This window comes from Cavia porcellus, unplaced genomic scaffold (genome assembly GCF_034190915.1).
Source record: "Cavia porcellus strain 051 isolate PalLab524CR breed Dunkin Hartley unplaced genomic scaffold, mCavPor4.1 scaffold_7, whole genome shotgun sequence".
Classification (NCBI taxonomy): Eukaryota; Metazoa; Chordata; class Mammalia; order Rodentia; family Caviidae; genus Cavia; species Cavia porcellus.
The window spans coordinates 18254106-18274482 of record NW_026947490.1 but is presented as its reverse complement, the minus strand read 5'-3'; the positions used below and the strand labels follow the sequence as shown (position 1 = coordinate 18274482).

Here is a 20377-nt window from a genome sequence, read left to right as displayed (position 1 = left end):
AGAAGTGAGCATGGTGCTGATGGGCAGAGTGACTCATGACACCCACAACTTTGGACACAAGCCTCCATTTTCAAGCATGGTTCCCAACTGATTTCCATTTTTTGCAGCAGAGCTTTGAGGACTTGTCATTTCACAGAAGGCAATAAAATAGCCATCTCACTGTCAATGTTGCCTGTTTCCGAGTGTTTTGTATTCCCCCTCCAATCTTTTCAGTACCCTGAACACTCCGCTTGGGAAGGAAATCAGCAGCATGGGGAAATTTAGATTCCTGATTCTCCCTCACCCCTAAGTGCATTGAATATCACGTGCATGGATTCTCTCTGCATACAATGACAAACAGTTCTACCAATACTGCCTGAGAAAATAGTTACATGCAACAGGCAGGAAAGGCCTAGGCTCTCATTGAAAGCAAGACACCCTTGCTGTAGTGCCATCTTGCTGGGAAGGAATCTCATTTTGAAGAAAGTGCAAATCAGAAGAACTTACACTCCCGGCTCATGCTGGTTGCTGAGAATATTTCAGATAAGTGTTGCAAGGAAAGACACTTGTTTCCTTAAAGAGGAGTTAGCTAATCTCTGCAGAGGCAGACAGCAATAGTGAGGTATCAGGTGGAATGAAATGGCACTGCCTCCTCTGGTCCTGAGTGAAATGAAAGATGGGAGAACATGCCAGCTTTTAGGAGAGCCAAACAGGATCATTTCCGTGGTACATCTTCTGTTGGCAGAGGTGCTTGTGTGGAACAGAGTGACACTAGGGATGTGATGTAAGGTGTCTTTATGGGTAGGACATGTTCATGTATGGCCAGCATGGTCCCGTATTCGGACCTGGATTGTCCAGCTGAATGTGAATCTCATTGAGAGGATGCAGCTTCCTTAGGAGGTGGGCAGATAACCGAGATGCGTGTACGTGAGCATGACTGTTGCAGTCATACTGTACAATTTTGTTTCACAACTGTGACCATGTGTAAATGAATGCCGGAGCAGTAGCACAGCATCACTGCATAGGACCTTTAGCAGGAGCGTGTGCAGTGTACAATTCAGAGCGATCTTAGCTGGACTGTCTAGGAGCATATGAGCTGTTAGCGATAGAACCTGGTGTCTTGCGTATGCTAATCATGAAGACTGTTACTGAGCAACGTTGTTGGATCTCATTTTAACATTTTTAGATGTTACAACGTGATTACTGTGTAGTAATCCAGAAAGGTGCCTTCCCTTCCAACAGGCAAGCGCTCTGAGGATTTCTAAATGTCTGTAATCAGGATCAAGGTTTTAGCTCTGTCTTACCTTCTGGCCCTGAGAATATCCTATGAAGTAGGAATTTCTCATTAGTTGTTTTACATCAGAGAAAGCATCCACTGACAAGTAACTGGTCCATGATCTGTCACTTTACAATCAACCTTCCATCCCAGATAGACTGACTGTTCTGCCACTCCTCTGTCTCATCAAGGAGACTGGGATGTGACTGTGATGGGGTCAAAGAAAGAGGAGCCAGAGTTGGACCTTTCACCTCTAATCCGTTTCTTCTCAACTTTTGACCTTGAGGCTGAAAAGCCTCAAGGTTTTCCATCATTTAAGCTGCTTAAGTCTCCACTGCAGAGAAGTGTCATGACTTTCCAACCTCTCTTCAGGCACTGGAACTGGTGTGCCTGTTACGCTCTGGTTTCCAGTCAAATAGAGCGTTGTTTTCACTTTTTGACTGTCAGTTCATTAACCCTCTTCCAGGCAGATTATATTTCCTACTTAGAGCAACTCCATGGACCCTATCTCCTGATCTACTCTGCCTGTTTTTCTTTTTGTTAGTGTATCAAGGCCATCTATGTTGGAGATTATAGTCAACTTTCTCTGCCACATTTCTGCTTTGCTATTTCTCTGCCATTGTTTGTCTACTTTTCTCCTTCATTCCGCTGTCTGCCCCGTTCATTGAGGTCTTTCTGTCACTCTTGCAGGAATCCTGGTGATGTTTTTGTCTGTCTAGGATGTCCTTCAGTAATTTAGTAGGGTGGATTGGTGGTCACCAACTCCCACATTTCCTTTGAGTCATGGAAACATCTTGTATGTCCATTAAATTTGAGAGACAGTTTTGCAGGGCACATCCGTGTGGCTTGCAGGTTATTTTCCTTCCGAGCTTGGAATACGTGGCTCCATGCTATGCTCTTTCTGACTTGATACTTTGTGTTAAGAAGTCTTTCATGATTTTGATGAGATTTCCTTTATGTGTGTTGTGTTTGTTTTCTCTGTCCGCTTTTAATATTCTGTTGTTGTGATCAATTCTGGGATCTTGACTTTTATATATCTGAGTGTAAATATGTTTTTGTTTTGGCTGGCTGGAGTTCTGCATGCCTCATATATCTGAATATTATTTCCTTTTCTGATGCTTGGCAAGCTTTCCTTAATGTTTTCAGTGAATAGCTTTTGTATTTCTTTTCTCTTTACTCCTTCTTCTTTGCTGATTATTTGAAATTCTTAGGGTATAGGTCCACGTGCTGCCTTCCAGCCTTTGTGCTCTTACTTCTTGGTTCCTTATTATTTTTAGGGGATTTTTCTTTCGCTGATCACACAGTGCAAATCCAGCTTCAACTTTTTAAAATCTGACTTTAGTTTTTGGTAAGGAATATCGCCATCTTTCAATGGATGTTTTAGTTTCCTGATAATCTCTTTGAATCTGGTTCATGTTTTCTAGATTTTTTTTATATTCTTCACTAAAGTTTTCACTTCTTTTTCTGGGTTCCTCCACTCTTTTTATCCAGTTGAGCACTACTCAGCCATAAAGAAGAATCACATTGAGATATTTATAAATAAATGGGAACAGCTTGAGAACATACTCTTGAGTGAAACAAATCAAACTCACGTGTGTGAATACCGAATAGTTTCCCTAGTGTAAGAAATGGGATAAATACGTAAAAGTATGTGGTGATCATGAATCCCCATTATACGGCTTTGAAGACTTATAAAGTCATCACTCCTTAACTGTAATGTTTTTATTGTGGGCTGTTTGAGTGTATTGTCTGTGATGGTATGTACAGGCATTTTGAAGAAAACAAGACATTGTAATAGCTCGAGGTGATTTCCTATCATCTTGTTTTAAAATCCCATCAGACTGTTTTGCTTCTGTCTCCATCGAATCTTATTGGAGTTTATTGCATATGATAGTATAAACAAAATCTTTTATAGGCAAAGAGATAATATAGAAACTATTGTTTCTTTTGTGTTAGCTGGTTCTAAATACCCTGTAATACTTGAAGCCTCTTGAATGGTTTCGCACTGTCTTGATATGTTTGATACTATAGTGTACGAAGTTATAATCAAATATTTCAAGGAAAGAAACCGTACGGAAACTACTATTATGTCGGGTTATCTTTTTTTTTTTTTTTTTGTCTTTTTCCTTTTTATCGGTACCAGGGATCGAACTCATGACTGCCTGCTTTCAAGGCAGGTGCTTATGCCACTGAGCTAAACCCCCAGCCCCTTAAGTTGGGTTATCTTGTGGTGAAACACTATGTTGCTTAAACAGTTGTGTTCTGAACTTCTTGATATGTTGTTATGTCCTCTTTTACCTCAATCTCCCTCCTTTATTAAGTGAATTATTATTTTTAATTAAGGGAAAAAATAAAACAATTAGCAGGATATATTATAGTAATAATTTTGATTTCCTGTTATCTTTAATGAATCCCTGTATTGTTCTCACCATCCTGCTTTCACTGATTTTACTCTATTCTGTTCTGTTCGATAGTATCAACTTTGAGGGTATAGGCAACTACTTTAAGGCAATAAGATTCACTATGATATCCATTCTTGTTTGACTATTAGGTTCCTTTGAATTCGCGTAATGTCTCCAATGTTTCCGTTTTATTAGTTTTGTTCTGTACTGTTTTGTTCAGGTTTCTTATACCTGATGCTATAGACAATAATTTTATGGTAGCAAGAGGCATTATAGTAACCATTGTTGATTACCTTGTATTCTGTTTTTAGATCATATACTATGTCCATCCTTTGTTTTGACTGATTCTCTTTGTTTTGTCACAATTGGTTTTATTCTCTTCCAAAAAAGTACTAAGAACTGAGGGATCAATAAAACCCAAAATGTGAAATTGATATTGCTAAAAAGAGAGGAAAAGAAAGTCCCCTAAAGGATGCAAATGCAAGTGTGTTTAGATGTGTAAAACAGATGATCATATTACTAAGTATTTGTTGAATCATTGAACACACCAGTTTGCAGTCTCACTGAATGCCACTTTGTAGGCTTCTATTTTGTAACTTGAACAACTATTTCTAAGATGACGATATGTAATCTATTAGTGAGTGATTTCTTATGGTTTATTTTTTTTGAAATTTTGTATTACTGATACCCTTTTACTGTTTGGGTTTATTTCTCTTTGAGTAAATTTTTTAAAAAAAACTGATAATATTGAAATATTTTGAAAAACATGGATGCAACTAGAAACCATACTGATAAGCGAAATAAATCAAACTCACACTTATAAATACCTTATACTCTCCCGAGTTTAAGAAAATGTGACAGTACATAAGAGCATAGAGTAATCTTGATTCCCATTACACTGTTCTGAAACCTTATCATGTCTCCATTGATTCATTGGAGTGGTTTTATCCTAGGTTGTTTGATTTTATTATCTGTGATAGTAGAAAGAGCTCTTTCATAGAAAAGAAGATATTAGAATCGTCAGAGTGGACTTAGAATCATCTTAGTCTGAAGTCCTACCAAGTTTTTGTTTTTCGTTTGTCTTTGGTACTGTCCTGTTATATGTTATTGGATATTATGTGTGATAGTACAAACAATTTTCCTATGGAAAATGAGATCATATTGTAGCCATTGTTGGTTTTCTAAACTTGGGTTCTGAAAGCCCTGTAATGCTTTCATTCTTTTGAATTGTTTTATATTGTTTTGTTATGCTTGATTCTATCGTATATGAAGCTATGCTCAACTATTTGAAAGAAAGAGACATTATGGTAGTTACTGTTAATCAGGGGTTGTCTTATGGTGAAATGCTGTGTTACTTGCATTCTTCTTATCTGATCCGCTTTCCTATGTCCTCATTAGACAGAGAGAGAGAGAGAGAGAGAGAGAGAGAGAGAGAGAGAGAGAGAGAGACAGAGAGAGAGAGAGAGAGAGACAGAGAGAGAGAGACTCAGACACAGAGAGACAGAGACAGAGAGAGAATAGACTTGGTTAAATCTGTTAAAAAATGCAATGTGGATGTGTGGCCCATGCTTGCAATCCTAGAACTCGCAGAGGTTGAGGCCACAGGACCCCAAGTTTGAGACCAGGTCGGGCATTTAGCAATTGAAGGAGACCCTAACTAAAAGTAAAAATAAAAATGGGCAGATGCTGTACATCTCAGTGTGATGTCCCTGGCTCTCACTCCCAGAGCCAGAAAATGAAACAGAGAAAAACAGCCTGAAGTTGCCTCAACCTGGCCTCCCAAATGGCCACAATCCAAGCTCCTTAACTTACACTACTGGGTCCTCTGTGCAGATCTTCCAGGACAACTGTATGTAGTTTCTTTGCCAGCCAGGTTGGTTGTGGAGGGCTTTCCAGGTCCCAGGGGAGGGGGAGCAGGTCTCAGCAGCGCAAGTGCCCCTCTAGCCCACCCTGTAGGGATTCACGCCCTCCCCTTCCCGGTCACAGATCCACAGATTTTCTCAGCATCATGTTGATTGACTCATTTGTCCCCAGTGAAAGTTTGGTACATTTTGTCTCTTTTCTGTGTACCTGATTTTCCTAAGGATTCCTCTACTATATCAGGTCAGGAATTTTTTGCTTTGGATTGGTTTTTTGTATCTTTCTTCCTTCGTTTCTTTCTTTCTATCTTTCTTTCTTTCTTTCTTTCTTTCTTTCTTTCTTTCTTTCTGTCTGTGTGTCTGTGTGTCTTTCTTTGTTTCTTTCTTTCTCTCTTTGTTTCGTACACCTGTTTTTTTTGTATTGTTTGAAACAGATAATAGTTTTATAGCTCAGGCTTGCCTTGAACTGTAGGCTATCCTCTTGCCTCAGCCTCTCATATGCTGAGATTGTAGGTGTGCATGGCACCACCCTGCTAGGAATCCGTTTCCAATCACCCTTCACTTTCATCACCTGGCACAACAGCAGACCCAGCCTAGGTCAGTGGTGGTGACATTGGGGCACTCAGGACACAGGAGCCCTGCAAAGCTCTCTGTCCCTGGCTAGCCAAGTCACAGTAGCATTGCCCCAGCAGCAGAGCATTCCAGGGTCATGCTAGTGTTAGTGGTTCGACATAAATAAGTGGGATTGAAACTGCAGTTGGAGACTTCAATCTTAAAAGTTCACCATCAGTGGCCTCGGTTTGGAGACAGCCAGAGTGACCAACAGACAGAGACACACACACCGACAAACAGACACACACACACACACACACAAACACACACACAGACACACACACACAAACACACACACACCCACACACACACACTCTCACTTGGATTATGGATAAATTGGGCCTGGAATGTGTAGGGTGGATTAAGGAGGGGGTGTGGCTACCTCAACACACTATTTAAACCAGGCAGCCCAACGCTTCAGGCCGCTAAACTGAGGAGCCATAGGTGATACAGTTGGTCGTGCCCTAACACTGTCTTGCAGCTGCCATGTCCAGCAAACCAGGTAAGTCGAGGCATTCTGGGAAGGTGGAGCTGAGGGGCTGGTAGTGGGGGAACCCTGGGAGAGATGCAAGGACTTTGTGGTGGTTCCCGGGCTCCATGAATTTTTTCTCCAGGGGCTGAGTAGAATAATCTTTGTCGCCCTCTACACATTGAAAGTTGATATGTTAGGTTTGTTGCAGATACCTGCTTGCAGGTTTGTTTATTTCCTTATAATTCTATAGTCTATGTATTTTAAAGTTTGAAGTTGTCAAACGAATCAACGTTATTGAGCATTGTATTTATAAGACTTGTTAAAACGTATATTTTTGCTTTGGAGAATCTTTGTTTCTTTGGAATCAGGATCTCACTCTCTAGATAGGCTTGCCCTTAACTTGGTTCCATAGCCCAGCAGACCTGGAACTCGAACGGATCCTTCTGCCTCAGGCTCTTAAGTGTTCGAATTAGAAGAATGGGCTACCACATACACCAATAATTTTCATTTTTGAGGGGTTTTCTTGTTGGTTTGGTTTGCTTTTGGATTTTTCTCGTGTGATTAGGGATAGAGTTCTTTTGTTGCTGTTTCTGTTTTGTTTTGTTTTGTTTTGTTTTGTTTTGTTTTTTGTAGCAGGGATGGAAGTTCAATTCTTGTGTTTCCCAAAGGAGCCCTTGGGCCGCCCAGCTAAATCACTGGCCCCTTGGAGGGAGGGTCTTACTGCTTAGTCCAAGTTGGCCTTGAATTCACTGTTTTGGCCCAGGCAGGCTGGGATTACAGGTGTGCACCACTATGCGCAGATTTGCAGTACTTTGGTTGATATCATTTCCAAATCTTCTATTTTGTACTCATTTCCAAGGATACATGCCCCATCTGATTTTCTGTATTTTCAAGGCATTCTAGATATATGTGTGCAATATATTCTAGTAATATGACACTGACAATTTAATGTTGGAGTGTTTGTTTTTGCTTTTTCTTTTGTGGTGTGGTAGCGTGATCAAACTGAGGACCTCATACTTGCCAGACAGACGCTTATGTGACTGAGCTAAACCCCTGGCCATTTATTTAATAAACTTAGAGTTTATCCTGCTGCCACCCTCCTTTTCCTGCTCAGTTTCCTTTTTCTGTCTCGAGCTCTAGTTTGCTCTATCTATCTCTGTCTCTGTCACTCCTTGAATACCATGCTTCAAAATTTTCAACAATGCCCTCTTTCGTCAGACAGGAACGTAAAAATGTTTTTGTAAAACTCTGTGGTCCTGGGGATTCAGCTCAGTGGCCCAGCACTTGCCTGGCCAGAGCGAGGTTGTGATTTCGATGCCAATTGTTAAAAAGATTCTAAAAAATCTATGTATTGGATCATTTGTGTTCACTGACGGAGAATTAGGCAGCATGTTGGCAGTTTGGGTGCAGTGTGTGTGTGGATGCATGAAGGCGTGGGTTTGAGTTTGTGTGTGCCCGCTTAGCAATGTGGGAAAACAAAGTCTCTTATAAATAGAAAGACCATGGAATATGGATTGCCATAACATTAAGTATTACTGGGTAAGAAGGTATTAGATGTGTGAAACCATAGTATAATCTCCTATTCTGCACAAATACTGTACACTAAACTTACTTCTTTGGAAATTCACAACTTTGCAATGTCTACGATTTATGTGGCACCATTTTACCCTAGAGAAACAGAAGCAAACGATGAGGGGAGCAGGTCTCTAAATGACAGAGCCAGTAGAGGAGAGAATCAGCATGCATTCTGCTTCTTAGCTGCTAGCCACACAGATCCCACGAAGAAATGACCAAATCAGTAGCCAGCTCTTTAGGGTCTGAAAGCACCTCTGAGTCTGAATGCTTAGTGTACCAGGGTCTCAAGTACTGCTTGAGCATTGTGAAACCCTGAGTCTACTGTCACTCTTACCCCAATGCTGTATTCTCTCCCATTAAGAAACAGGGTACCTGGAGCTAGAGAGGAATGTGGTTCCATGGGTGAACTCTTTGGGCCAAGCATGAAATGCACATTTGGGTATGATTACAACACATGCTTTTGCCCTTTCCGTGTGGATAGTGCTTTCATGCAAGTCTTTGTCTCTTCCCTCTGCAGACAAGATAGAATACAGGCGCAAGCCACGAACTGACTTTACCCCATCCCAACGCTCAGTACTGCTGAGTGCCTTTGAGAAGAACAATCATCCAGGACACGATGTTACAAAAGAATTAGCTACAAAAATCAATGTTGATGAAACGGTGATAAAAGTAAGTACCTGAGTGTGTGTCTCTAGGTGGTACACCTGACCCAGAAAGCCACACGCTTTCAACCACAGCATACAAGTCCCATACTTTGCCAGGTGCAGTGCGTTTGGACAGCGGTGAAATATGGCATAGTTTCACTTCACCCATGTTCACTTTTGGAGGCAGACTGAGGCTGACCCAAAAGACTTGTCTTCCTCAAGTAATAAGTGCAAGGGCCAGATTTTAACTGATCCACAGCACACTGCCTGGGACCCTTTGAATCTGGATCTGAGATCTTGCCCTTTGGGTTGTTTTCCGATTAGCAGCACACTCTTGTAATGGGCAACCTAGTGCTCAAGAATTGAGGCACTTCCTGGAGCTGGGAGTTAGTCCCTCCCAAGCCCACGTTCTGAGTACAAATTACTTCTCATCAGGCTTCACATCTTAAAGTGGACTTCCTCTCCATACCATTCCTTAGAAGAGAAACACCAAACCCAGTGAGTCTTTATACAAACACAGCGGGTAGATATCTAGATACTGCTCAGTCAGAACATTCAAATTCATTCTGATGTCTTCCTAGCCTTTCTCAAGGTAGTGAGGGCAAAATCCCTTCATGGAGCTGAAGCAACCCAAGCTCCATTCCCATTCCTTGCTCTCAGTCATTGCAATGTATTCTTGCAAAATTTGGAGCAACCACTAATGCAGAACTACACGCAGCACCCTTTGTTTAGCCCTCCGGCATTGAGAGTTTGCCCCTTCCTACTCTACGCATTGCCAGTAAAACCCAATACCCCCCACCCCTTTACCCTCCCGGAACCAGACCAGCACAGGATACAAAGTACTTCCCCTGTTCAGATCAGTCCACAGCAATTGGAGATCACCTTTCTGACCCAAAAACCTCACATCCTAGGGAACAGGAAAATAAAGCTTTGGGTTCATACCCATTTATTGAACTGCTTCTCTCTTCCCTGTAGATCTGGTTTAAGAACCAGCGTAGCAAACGGAAGAAAGATCAGCTAAAAACGAAGCTAGCTTCTTTGCCCGGAACATCCACGCAGACCTCTTCAGAAAAGAAGGAGCACGTCCTACAAAGTCCTGTTGCAAGTTGTTCACCGATATCTTCCATTTCAGATGACCATGTCTGTGACCGAGCAGAGCGTTTTGAGAAAGATATCAGTAGAAGACACGGAGCCTCTGTGTTTGGTTCGTCATTCCAAAGTCAACCTGATGGAACTCAGGGACACGTCGTCTACGTCGAAGATTTTGACATTGATGACACAGATAAACTTATAGAAATGTATTATCTGCCTGGGGAAGATGATCCCAGCAGTCTAGATATATACCTCCCCCCAGGCTGCCTGCAGTGAAGAAGTGAGCATGGTGCTGATGGGCAGAGTGACTCATGCCACCCACAACTTTGGACACAAGCCTCCATTTTCAAGCATGGTTCCCAACTGATTTCCATTTTTTGCAGCAGAGCTTTGAGGACTTGTCATTTCACAGAAGGCAATAAAATAGCCATCTCACTGTCAATGTTGCCTGTTTCCGAGTGTTTTGTATTCCCCCTCCAATCTTTTCAGTACCCTGAACACTCCGCTTGGGAAGGAAATCAGCAGCATGGGGAAATTTAGATTCCTGATTCTCCCTCACCCCTAAGTGCATTGAATATCACGTGCATGGATTCTCTCTGCATACAATGACAAACAGTTCTAGAGGGCCCCTACCAATACTGCCTGAGAAAATAGTTACATGCAACAGGCAGGAAAGGCCTAGGCTCTCATTGAAAGCAAGACACCCTTGCTGTAGTGCCATCTTGCTGGGAAGGAATCTCATTTTGAAGAAAGTGCAAATCAGAAGAACTTACACTCCCGGCTCATGCTGGTTGCTGAGAATATTTCAGATAAGTGTTGCAAGGAAAGACACTTGTTTCCTTAAAGAGGAGTTAGCTAATCTCTGCAGAGGCAGACAGCAATAGTGAGGTATCAGGTGGAATGAAATGGCACTGCCTCCTCTGGTCCTGAGTGAAATGAAAGATGGGAGAACATGCCAGCTTTTAGGAGAGCCAAACAGGATCATTTCCGTGGTACATCTTCTGTTGGCAGAGGTGCTTGTGTGGAACAGAGTGACACTAGGGATGTGATGTAAGGTGTCTTTATGGGTAGGACATGTTCATGTATGGCCAGCATGGTCCCGTATTCGGACCTGGATTGTCCAGCTGAATGTGAATCTCATTGAGAGGATGCAGCTTCCTTAAGAGGTGGGCAGATAACCGAGATGCGTGTACGTGAGCATGACTGTTGCAGTCATACTGTACAATTTTGTTTCACAACTGTGACCATGTGTAAATGAATGCCGGAGCAGTAGCACAGCATCACTGCATAGGACCTTTAGCAGGAGCGTGTGCAGTGTACAATTCAGAGCGATCTTAGCTGGACTGTCTAGGAGCATATGAGCTGTTAGCGATAGAACCTGGTGTCTTGCGTATGCTAATCATGAAGACTGTTACTGAGCAACGTTGTTGGATCTCATTTTAACATTTTTAGATGTTACAACGTGATTACTGTGTAGTAATCCAGAAAGGTGCCTTCCCTTCCAACAGGCAAGCGCTCTGAGGATTTCTAAATGTCTGTAATCAGGATCAAGGTTTTAGCTCTGTCTTACCTTCTGGCCCTGAGAATATCCTATGAAGCAGGAATTTCTCATTAGTTGTTTTACATCAGAGAAAGCGTCCACTGCCAAGTAACTGGCCCATGATCTGTCACTTTCCAATCAACCTTCCATCCCAGATAGACTGACTGTTCTGCCACTCCTCTGTCTCATCAAGGAGACTGGGATGTGACTGTGATGGGGTCAAAGAAATAGGAGCCAGAGTTGGACCTTTCACCTCTAATCCGTTTCTTCTCAACTTTTGACCTTGAGGCTGAAAAGCCTCAAGGTTTTCCATCATTTAAGCTGCTTAAGTCTCCACTGCAGAGAAGTGTCATGACTTTCCAACCTCTCTTCAGGCACTGGAACTGGTGTGCCTGTTACGCTCTGGTTTCCAGTCAAATAGAGCGTTGTTTTCACTTTTTGACTGTCAGTTCATTAACCCTCTTCCAGGCAGATTATATTTCCTACTTAGAGCAACTCCATGGACCCTATCTCCTGATCTACTCTGCCTGTTTTTCTTTTTGTTAGTGTATCAAGGCCATCTATGTTGGAGATTATAGTCAACTTTCTCTGCCACATTTCTGCTTTGCTATTTCTCTGCCATTGGTTGTCTACTTTTCTCCTTCATTCCGCTGTCTGCCCCGTTCATTGAGGTCTTTCTGTCACTCTTGCAGGAATCCTGGTGATGTTTTTGTCTGTCTAGGATGTCCTTCAGTAATTTAGTAGGGTGGATTGGTGGTCACCAACTCCCACATTTCCTTTGAGTCATGGAAACATCTTGTATGTCCATTAAATTTGAGAGACAGTTTTGCAGGGCACATCCGTGTGGCTTGCAGGTTATTTTCCTTCCGAGCTTGGAATACGTGGCTCCATGCTATGCTCTTTCTGACTTGATACTTTGTGTTAAGAAGTCTTTCATGATTTTGATGAGATTTCCTTTATGTGTGTTGTGTTTGTTTTCTCTGTCCGCTTTTCATATTCTGTTGTTGTGATCAATTCTGGGATCTTGACTTTTATATATCTGAGTGTAAATATGTTTTTGTTTTGGCTGGCTGGAGTTCTGCATGCCTCATATATCTGAATATTATTTCCTTTTCTGATGCTTGGCAAGCTTTCCTTAATGTTTTCAGTGAATAGCTTTTGTATTTCTTTTCTCTTTACTCCTTCTTCTTTGCTGATTATTTGAAATTCTTAGGGTATAGGTCCACGTGCTGCCTTCCAGCCTTTGTGCTCTTACTTCTTGGTTCCTTATTATTTTTAGGGGATTTTTCTTTCGCTGATCACACAGTGCAAATCCAGCTTCAACTTTTTAAAATCTGACTTTAGTTTTTGGTAAGGAATATCGCCATCTTTCGATGGATGTTTTAGTTTCCTGATAATCTCTTTGAATCTGGTTCATGTTTTCTAGATTTTTTTTATATTCTTCACTAAAGTTTTCACTTTTTTTCTGGGTTCCTCCACTCTTTTTATCCAGTTGAGCACTACTCAGCCATAAAGAAGAATCACATTGAGATATTTATAAATAAATGGGAACAGCTTGAGAACATACTCTTGAGTGAAACAAATCAAACTCACGTGTGTGAATACCGAATACTTTCCCTAGTGTAAGAAATGGGATAAATACGTAAAAGTATGTGGTGATCATGAATCCCCATTATACGGCTTTGAAGACTTATAAAGTCATCACTCCTTAACTGTAATGTTTTTATTGTGGGCTGTTTGAGTGTATTGTCTGTGATGGTATGTACAGGCATTTTGAAGAAAACAAGACATTGTAATAGCTCGAGGTGATTTCCTATCATCTTGTTTTAAAATCCCATCAGACTGTTTTGCTTCTGTCTCCATTGAATCTTATGGGAGTTTATTGTATATGATAGTATAAACAAAATCTTTTATAGGCAAAGAGATAATATAGAAACTATTGTTTCTTTTGTGTTAGCTGGTTCTAAATACCCTGTAATACTTGAAGCCTCTTGAATGGTTTCGCACCGTCTTGATATGTTTGATACTATAGTGTACGAAGTTATAATCAAATATTTCAAGGAAAGAAACCGTACGGAAACTACTATTATGTCGGGTTATCTTTTTTTTTTTTTTTTTTTTTTTGTCTTTTTCATTTTTATCGGTACCAGGGATCGAACTCATGACTGCCTGCTTTCAAGGCAGGCGCTTATGCCACTGAGCTAAACCCCGAGCCCCTTAAGTGGGGTTATCTTGTGGTGAAACACTATGTTGCTTAAACAGTTGTGTTCTGAACTTCTTGATATGTTGTTATGTCCTCTTTTACCTCAATCTCCCTCCTTTATTAAGTGAATTATTATTTTTAATTAAGGGAAAAAATAAAACAATTAGCAGGATATATTATAGTAATAATTTTGATTTCCTGTTATCTTTAATGAATCCCTGTATTGTTCTCACCATCCTGCTTTCACTGATTTTACTCTATTCTGTTCTGTTCGATAGTATCAACTTTGAGGGTATAGGCAACTACTTTAAGGCAATAAGATTCACTATGATATCCATTCTTGTTTGACTATTAGGTTCCTTTGAATTCGCGTAATGTCTCCAATGTTTCCGTTTTATTAGTTTTGTTCTGTACTGTTTTGTTCAGGTTTCTTATACCTGATGCTATAGACAATAATTTTATGGTAGCAAGAGGCATTATAGTAACCATTGTTGATTACCTTGTATTCTGTTTTTAGATCATATACTATGTCCATCCTTTGTTTTGACTGATTCTCTTTGTTTTGTCACAATTGGTTTTATTCTCTTCCAAAAATGTACTAAGAACTGAGGGATCAATAAAACCCAAAATGTGAAATTGATATTGCTAAAAAGAGAGGAAAAGAAAGTCCTCTAAAGGATGCAAATGCAAGTGTGTTTAGATGTGTAAAACAGATGATCATATTACTAAGTATTTGTTGAATCATTGAACACACCAGTTTGCAGTCTCACTGAATGCCACTTTGTAGGCTTCTATTTTGTAACTTGAACAACTATTTCTAAGATGACGATATGTAATCTATTAGTGAGTGATTTCTTATGGTTTATTTTTTTTGAAATTTTGTATTACTGATACCCTTTTACTGTTTGGGTTTATTTCTCTTTGAGTAAATTTTTTAAAAAAAAACTGATAATATTGAAATATTTTGAAAAACATGGATGCAACTAGAAACCATACTGATAAGCGAAATAAATCAAACTCACACTTATAAATACCTTATACTCTCCGGAGTTTAAGAAAATGTAACAGTACATAAGAGCATAGAGTAATCTTGATTCCCATTACACTGTTCTGAAACCTTATCGTGTCTCCATTGATTCATTGGAGTGGTTTTATCCTAGGTTGTTTGATTTTATTATCTGTGATAGTAGAAAGAGCTCTTTCATAGAAAAGAAGATATTAGAATCGTCAGAGTGGACTTAGAATCATCTTAGTCTGAAGTCCTACCAAGTTTTTGTTTTTCGTTTGTCTTTGGTACTGTCCTGTTATATGTTATTGGATATTATGTGTGATAGTACAAACAATTTTCCTATGGAAAATGAGATAATATTGTATCCATTGTTGGTTTTCTAAAATTGGGTTCTGAAAGCCCTGTAATGCTTTCATTCTTTTGAATTGTTTTATATTGTTTTGTTATGCTTGATTCTATCATATATGAAGCTATGCTCAACTATTTCAAAGAAAGAGACATTATGGTGGTTACTGTTAATCAGGGGTTGTCTTATTGTGAAATGCTGTGTTACTTGCATTGTTCTTATCTGATCCGCTTTGCTATGTCCTCATTAGACAGAGAGAGAAAGAGAGAGAGAGAGAGAGACAGAGAGAGAGAGAGACAGAGAGAGAGAGAGAGAGAGAGAGAGACAGACAGACAGAGACAAACTCAGACACAGAGAGAGAGACAGAGACAGAGAGAGAATAGACTTGGTTAAATCTGTTAAAAAATGCAATGTGGATGTGTGGCCCATGCTTGCAATCCTAGAACTCGCAGAGGTTGAGGCCACAGGACCCCAAGTTTGAGACCAGGTCGGGCATTTAGCAATTGAAGGAGACCCTAACTAAAAGTAAAAATAAAAATGGGCAGATGCTGTACATCTCAGTGTGATGTCCCTGGCTCTCACTCCCAGAGCCAGAAAATGAAACAGAGAAAAACAGCCTGAAGTTGCCTCAACCTGGCCTCCCAAATGGCCACAATCCAAGCTCCTTAACTTACACTACTGGGTCCTCTGTGCAGATCTTCCAGGACAACTGTATGTAGTTTCTTTGCCAGCCAGGTTGGTTGTGGAGGGCTTTCCAGGTCCCAGGGGAGGGGGAGCAGGTCTCAGCAGCGCAAGTGCCCCTCTAGCCCACCCTGTAGGGATTCACGCCCTCCCCTTCCCGGTCACAGATCCACAGATTTTCTCAGCATCATGTTGATTGACTCATTTGTCCCCAGTGAAAGTTTGGTACATTTTGTCTCTTTTCTGTGTACCTGATTTTCCTAAGGATTCCTCTACTATATCAGGTCAGGAATTTTTTGCTTTGGATTGGTTTTTTGTATCTTTCTTCCTTCGTTTCTTTCTTTCTATCTTTCTTTCTTTCTTTCTTTCTTTCTTTCTTTCTTTCTGTCTGTGTGTCTGTGTGTCTTTCTTTGTTTCTTTCTTTCTCTCTTTGTTTCGTACACCTGTTTTTTTTGTATTGTTTGAAACAGATAATAGTTTTATAGCTCAGGCTTGCCTTGAACTGTAGGCTATCCTCTTGCCTCAGCCTCTCATATGCTGAGATTGTAGGTGTGCATGGCACCACCCTGCTAGGAATCCGTTTCCAATCACCCTTCACTTTCATCACCTGGCACAACAGCAGACCCAGCCTAGGTCAGTGGTGGTGACATTGGGGCACTCAGGACACAGGAGCCCTGCAAAGCTCTCTGTCCCTGGCTAGCCAAGTCACAGTAGCATTGCCCCAGCAGCAGAGCATTCCAGGGTCATGCTAGTGTTAGTGGTTCGACATAAATAAGTGGGATTGAAACTGCAGTTGGAGACTTCAATCTTAAAAGTTCACCATCAGTGGCCTCGGTTTGGAGACAGCCAGAGTGACCAACAGACAGAGACACACACACCGACAAACAGACACACACACACACACACACAAACACACACACAGACACACACACACAAACACACACACACCCACACACACACACTCTCACTTGGATTATGGATAAATTGGGCCTGGAATGTGTAGGGTGGATTAAGGAGGGGGTGTGGCTACCTCAACACACTATTTAAACCAGGCAGCCCAACGCTTCAGGCCGCTAAACTGAGGAGCCATAGGTGATACAGTTGGTCGTGCCCTAACACTGTCTTGCAGCTGCCATGTCCAGCAAACCAGGTAAGTCGAGGCATTCTGGGAAGGTGGAGCTGAGGGGCTGGTAGTGGGGGAACCCTGGGAGAGATGCAAGGACTTTGTGGTGGTTCCCGGGCTCCATGAATTTTTTCTCCAGGGGCTGAGTAGAATAATCTTTGTCGCCCTCTACACATTGAAAGTTGATATGTTAGGTTTGTTGCAGATACCTGCTTGCAGGTTTGTTTATTTCCTTTTAATTCTATAGTCTATGTATTTTAAAGTTTGAAGTTGTCAAACGAATCAACGTTATTGAGCATTGTATTTATAAGACTTGTTAAAACGTATATTTTTGCTTTGGAGAATCTTTGTTTCTTTGGAATCAGGATCTCACTCTCTAGATAGGCTTGCCCTTAACTTGGTTCCATAGCCCAGCAGACCTGGAACTCGAACGGATCCTTCTGCCTCAGGCTCTTAAGTGTTCGAATTAGAAGAATGGGCTACCACATACACCAATAATTTTCATTTTTGAGGGGTTTTCTTGTTGGTTTGGTTTGCTTTTGGATTTTTCTCGTGTGATTAGGGATAGAGTTCTTTTGTTGCTGTTTCTGTTTTGTTTTTTTTTTTTTTTTTTTGTAGCAGGGATGGAAGTTCAATTCTTGTGTTTCCCAAAGGAGCCCTTGGGCCGCCCAGCTAAATCACTGGCCCCTTGGAGGGAGGGTCTTACTGCTTAGTCCAAGTTGGCCTTGAATTCACTGTTTTGGCCCAGGCAGGCTGGGATTACAGGTGTGCACCACTATGCGCAGATTTGCAGTACTTTGGTTGATATCATTTCCAAATCTTCTATTTTGTACTCATTGCCAAGGATATATGCCCCATCTGATTTTCTGTATTTTCAAGGCATTCTAGATATATGTGTGCAATATATTCTAGTAATATGACACTGACAATTTAATGTTGGAGTGTTTGTTTTTGCTTTTTCTTTTGTGGTGTGGTAGCGTGATCAAACTGAGGACCTCATACTTGCCAGACAGACGCTTATGTGACTGAGCTAAACCCCTGGCCATTTATTTAATAAACTTAGAGTTTATCCTGCTGCCACCCTCCTTTTCCTGCTCAGTTTCCTTTTTCTGTCTCGAGCTCTATTTTGCTCTATCTATCTCTGTCTCTGTCACTCCTTGAATACCATGCTTCAAAATTTTCAACAATGCCCTCTTTCGTCAGACAGGAATGGAAAAATGTTTTTGTAAAACTCTGTGGTCCTGGGGATTCAGCTCAGTGGCCCAGTGCTTGCCTGGCCAGAGCGAGGTTGTGATTTCGATGCCAATTGTTAAAAAGATTCTAAAAAATCTATGTATTGGATCATTTGTGTTCACTGACGGAGAATTAGGCAGCATGTTGGCAGTTTGGGTGCAGTGTGTGTGTAGATGCATGAAGGCGTGGGTTTGAGTTTGTGTGTGCCCGCTTAGCAATGTGGGAAAACAAAGTCTCTTATAAATAGAAGAGACCATGGAATATGGATTGCCATAACATTAAGTATTACTGGGTAAGAAGGTATTAGATGTTTGAAACCATAGTATAATCTCCTATTCTGCACAAATACTGTACACTAAACTTACTTCTTTGGAAATTCACAACTTTGCAATGTCTACGATTTATGTGGCACCATTTTACCCTAGAGAAACAGAAGCAAACGATGAGGGGAGCAGGTCTCTAAATGACAGAGCCAGTAGAGGAGAGAATCAGCATGCATTCTGCTTCTTAGCTGCTAGCCACACAGATCCCACGAAGAAATGACCAAATCAGTAGCCAGCTCTTTAGGGTCTGAAAGCACCTCTGAGTCTGAATGCTGAGTGTACCAGGGTCTCAAGTACTGCTTGAGCATTGTGAAACCCTGAGTCTACTGTTACTCTTACCCCAATGCTGTATTGTCTCCCATTAAGAAACAGGGTACCTGGAGCTAGAGAGGAATGTGGTTCCATGGGTGAACTCTTTGGGCCAAGCATGAAATGCACATTTGGGTATGATTACAACACATGCTTTTGCCCTTTCCGTGTGGATAGTGCTTTCATGCAAGTCTTTGTCTCTTCCCTCTGCAGACAAGATAGAATACAGGCGCAAGCCACGAACTGACTTTACCCCATCCCAACGCTCAGTACTGCTGAGTGCCTTTGAGAAGAACAATCATCCAGGGCACGATGTTACAAAAGAATTAGCTACAAAAATCAATGTTGATGAAACGGTGATAAAAGTAAGTACCTGAGTGTGTGTCTCTAGGTGGTACACCTGACCCAGAAAGCCACACGCTTTCAACCACCAGCATACAAGTCCCATACTTTGCCAGGTGCAGTGCGTTTGGACAGCGGTGAAATATGGCATAGTTTCACTTCACCCATGTTCACTTTTGGAGGCAGACTGAGGCTGACCCAAAAGACTTGTCTTCCTCAAGTAATAAGTGCAAGGGCCAGATTTTAACTGATCCACAGCACACTGCCTGGGACCCTTTGAATCTGGATCTGAGATCTTGCCCTTTGGGTTGTTTTCCGATTAGCAGCACACTCTTGTAATGGGCAACCTAGTGCTCAAGAATTGAGGCACTTCCTGGAGCTGGGAGATAGTCCCTCCCAAGCCCACGTTCTGAGTACAAATTACTTCTCATCAGGCTTCACATCTTAAAGTGGACTTCCTCTCTATACCATTCCTTAGAAGAGAAACACCAAACCCAGTGAGTCTTTATACAAACACAGCGGGTAGATATCTAGATACTGCTCAGTCAGAACATTCAAATTCATTCTGATGTCTTCCTATCCTTTGTCAAGGTAGTGAGGGCAAAATCCCTTCATGGAGCTGAAGCAACACAAGCTCCATTCCCATTCCTTGCTCTCAGTCATTGCAATGTATTCTTGCAAAATTTGGAGCAACCACTAATGCAGAACTACACGCAGCACCCTTTGTTTAGCCCTCCGGCATTGAGAGTTTGCCCCTTCCTACCCTACGCATTGCCAGTAAAACCCAATACCCCCCCCTTTACCCTCCCGGAACCAGAACAGCACAGGATACAAAGTACTTCCCCTGTTCAGATCAGTCCACAGCAGTTGGAGATCACCTTTCTGACCCAAAAACCTCACATCCTAGGGAACAGGAAAATAAAGCTTGGGTTCATACCCATTTATTGAACTGCTTCTCTCTTCCCTGTAGATCTGGTTTAAGAACCAGCGTAGCAAACGGAAGAAAGATCAGCTAAAAATGAAGCTAGCTTCTTTGCCCGGAACATCCACGCAGACCTCTTCAGAAAAGAAGGAGCAGGTCCTACAAAGTCCTGTTGCAAGTTGTTCACCGATATCTTCCATTTCAGATGACCATGTCTGTGACCGAGCAGAGCGTTTTGAGAAAGATATCAGTAGAAGACACGGAGCCTCTGTGTTTGGTTCGTCATTCCAAAGTCAACCTGATGGACCTCAGGGACAGTACGTCGAAGATTTTGACATTGATGACACAGATAAACTTGTAGAAATGTATTATCTGCCTGGGGAAGATGATCCCAGCAGTCTAGATATATACCTCCCCCCAGGCTGCCTGCAGTGA

General features: G+C 41.5%; 2 protein-coding genes across 2 annotated transcripts; both read left to right on the top strand.

Moving 5' to 3' along the window:
- Positions 1–6614: 6614 nt before the first annotated feature.
- LOC134476798 (paired-like homeodomain transcription factor LEUTX) lies at positions 6615–10187 on the top strand. The gene is made up of 3 exons (XM_063252456.1): positions 6615–6630; positions 8693–8844; positions 9795–10187. The coding sequence occupies exons 1-3, from the start codon at positions 6615–6617 to the stop codon at positions 10185–10187; spliced, it is 561 nt and encodes a 186-aa protein (XP_063108526.1).
- Positions 10188–16824: 6637 nt separating this feature from the next.
- On the top strand, positions 16825–20377 carry LOC134476797 (paired-like homeodomain transcription factor LEUTX). The gene is made up of 3 exons (XM_063252455.1): positions 16825–16840; positions 18892–19043; positions 19991–20377. Exons 1-3 carry the CDS (start codon positions 16825–16827, stop codon positions 20375–20377), a joined length of 555 nt encoding a protein of 184 aa, XP_063108525.1.